The sequence below is a fragment of the Hemitrygon akajei genome, chromosome 5, assembly GCF_048418815.1.
Source record: "Hemitrygon akajei chromosome 5, sHemAka1.3, whole genome shotgun sequence".
Lineage (NCBI taxonomy): Eukaryota > Metazoa > Chordata > Chondrichthyes > Myliobatiformes > Dasyatidae > Hemitrygon > Hemitrygon akajei.
Genome location: NC_133128.1, coordinates 69,542,286 through 69,545,354, shown reverse-complemented (window position 1 = coordinate 69,545,354; position 3,069 = coordinate 69,542,286). Strand labels below are relative to the sequence as shown.

The window sequence follows — 3,069 nt, the reverse complement described above, 5'->3', positions numbered from 1 at the left end:
ACCTAGGGAACACTGCAATAGAAAACAAACAAAACCTACCCTGAACACTTTTGACTTTTTCTAGGATGCAGAACAGAAAATAAAGAGAACGTGAATGTTTATTTTGTCAGGATCCAAACATAATCTCCAAACTAGAATTCTTTCACCATTTTAGCAGCTATCATTTTTGCAAAATGTCTATGCTACCCCACAGAAATTGGTAAGACCAACTTTTACAACACAGTGGTTTACCTTGTCTTAAGTATTACTGTAGCAGAGCTAAAATTGGAAGAGATGCATTAGTCCAACACAATTGCAACAAACACTAAATTGACATTCAAATGTATATTATACTTATATACATAATAAATACTTTAAAGTTCACCAAAAGCATTTGTTCCACAAAGTTTGGTCATTTCTCATTCCTTCAAATACATTTTGTTAATGTGAGAAACAGGTATTCCTGAAACAAGTATTTAGTTGGAAGTTTCTGCTCCCTCTGTATTGGCTTTGATTTCTGCAGATTCTAAAACTGAAATACAATAGGTGTGTTGGAAAAGACATTACATTTTACTACTTCCACATCAGACATTATAAGGTGGAGGTGAATGGATGTAAAAAAAAATCAATGCTCTGTGGGCAAGCAGTTTGTGTTTGACCCCAAGATAAACACTGCAATAAAGACAACCTCATTTGCTCTTAAAACCTTGGCTACCAATTTGGTTAGAATCAGTCCACCATGTTTTATATGAAGCTGCAACTCTTAATGAACAAACCCATTTCAAACATGTTCTGACCCTTCTGTACTGAACAACACAACCTCAAGTTTCAGAAGTGCTAAATGTGAATGTGGATAAACGTTCAGGCAACCCACAACACCCTGGATAACTACCCAAGCCACTCCTACATACAGACCGTTTCAGAAGCCCACGAAGTATCATTGGTAGGTGTCCAATGCCTTTCACAGTACAAACTATATGAAACTAACTAAACCAATGTTTTTATGTGAGTACTGGAAATTGAATCAAGCAATGAAACATACAAGTTATGCTCAGTGGATTACATATATTATTGAATTGTAAAACTAAGCAGTGCTTATCTTGGAAGCACAAGAGGCCGCAGATGCTAGAATTAGTTATCTTGTGGGATCAAAGACAACACTGGTGGCTGAAAAGACCCTAAGAATGGTCAGTGTAGTTGTAGATTGCAGCATTTTATTGTTAGGTTTCACAAGCATGGTTGTTGACAGCAAGTAGACAAATACTTCCTCCTATGAAGGAAACAACATTAGACAAAGGTGAGCAGCCCTGCTGCCCTTGTGCGATTACTGCCAATTATTTTCCAAAGGTCATGGAAAGGAAATATTAACCCGATTGATCACAGCTTAAGGCAAGGGCAAAGGAAGAATATCAACACCTGAAAATGGGACTGCAATCTTCAAAACTTTTGTTTAAATAATATGCAAGTGCTACAGTTAAAAAATACCATGGTACCCAATCCAGCAATAGATAAAGTAACTTGCTCTCAGTTAATAAAGTTATTTGATTACTTATGACTTGTTTCCACTGTAACTCAACACTAGTGTATGATTTATAGGAAGTACAAGTACAGATGATTTTTTTCTTTCATTAATATTCAAATGTAATACGGCATTAAAAATCTTTTACAGAATTATTTTAAAACTATCATACATATTGTAAAAAAATTACGAATTTTCACAATCATTTCAATATTGTGTTTAAATATTTGATTATTAAATATATGCTATATTTTTTAAATAAAAGTTGCCATTTTTATAGAACTGCTTTACAAAAATGTTTTAAACGCAAGTATCTGTTCAGAACAGCTTCCATACGCGGCCACTTTCTCGTTGTAAATTCCTAAGGGTACTGGCAAAGGAATTTTAACCCTCCCAGTTCTTTGGATTGACAAAATGTTTATAGATCGCAGTGACCTACACAAATTCACTTTTCGAATACATGCTGGGAACTTTCCTCGTCGGCCGGTGCTGGTTATACTTCCCATAGTGTCCAGGTGCATAACTGTAACTTTTTCCGTCTTCGGGCAAACCGGAGCAGCAGAAGATGGCACCTGCTGCTATGATGAAGCCGGCGGTAGCCCATCCGATGAAGATCGCCGCTCCGAGTTCATGCTTCTGTGCGTTGGGAACCAGTGGGTTGTAAAAATTCCTGATAATAGAGTTGCCAACCCAGGAAACGGGGATCAGGACGAGAATGCCGGTGACTAGAAACATAACGCCGCCCGTGATCAGGATGCGGCTTTTCAGCCGCTCGCTTGCAAACGTGCTACGGGTGCATTTCATCCCCGTCGCAGTCAGAAGGAGGGTCAGGAACTGCAGGGCCACCGCAGTACACATCAAGGCACGGCTAGCTTGCAGCTCGGGCGGAAGGGCCAGCAGGGAGTCGTATATCTTGCACTGCATTCGGATGTTCGCCTGCCGGACGCAGTTCATCCACAAACCCTCCCACCTGTTCTCAAACACCACCAGGTTATCCCCGATGAAGGCGGTCACTCTCCACTGCGGCAGTCCGGTTACCGCGCACGTCCCCACCAAGCCGATGACCCCCAGCACCAGGCCGACAATTTGCAGGGCAGAGCTCTCCATTGCTGCTCAGGCTCACAGAAGCACGCTGGAGCACGGCCACCTGTTAGGGAGAGCCAGGTTTCACTTAACCCGCTGCTCCGCTGGAGAGGGAAATGGCAAAATGCCCTACCCTCCCTCTGAGATGAAAGAAGCGCAGTGCACATACCTGACAAATCCTCCCCCCGCCCTTTTTGCATCTTAAGGAAAGCACCGACTGGGAAAGGGTTCAGAGGGGAAAAGGTGGGCCAATCTCAGCAGCCAATGAGGCGGTGGCCTGGGAGAGGGAAATTATCGAAAAAGCGCTCAGTGATTGATTGTGATTCAGAATTAAAGCGGGGTTGTGTTTGTTTTAAATCTCTGTTTTGTTTTTCACGGAGGGCTGCTGTTCAGGAGGCGGGGTGAAACCGGGAAGGGTGATCACAAGCGAGGGGTCTGCCAGGTTAGGAAACATCGCGCCAGGTTAGGCAGCGGCCGTGGGGAGAGAA

The 3,069-nt window shown here is 42.4% G+C and overlaps 1 protein-coding gene across 1 annotated transcript; it reads right to left on the bottom strand.

The window, feature by feature from the left end:
• Positions 1 to 1,171: 1,171 nt before the first annotated feature.
• Positions 1,172 to 2,797, bottom strand: LOC140727847 (claudin-8-like). Its single transcript, XM_073045689.1, has one exon. The coding sequence runs from the start codon at positions 2,603 to 2,605 to the stop codon at positions 1,934 to 1,936; it is 672 nt and encodes a 223-aa protein (XP_072901790.1). The 5' UTR covers positions 2,606 to 2,797; the 3' UTR covers positions 1,172 to 1,933.
• Positions 2,798 to 3,069: the final 272 nt, after the last annotated feature.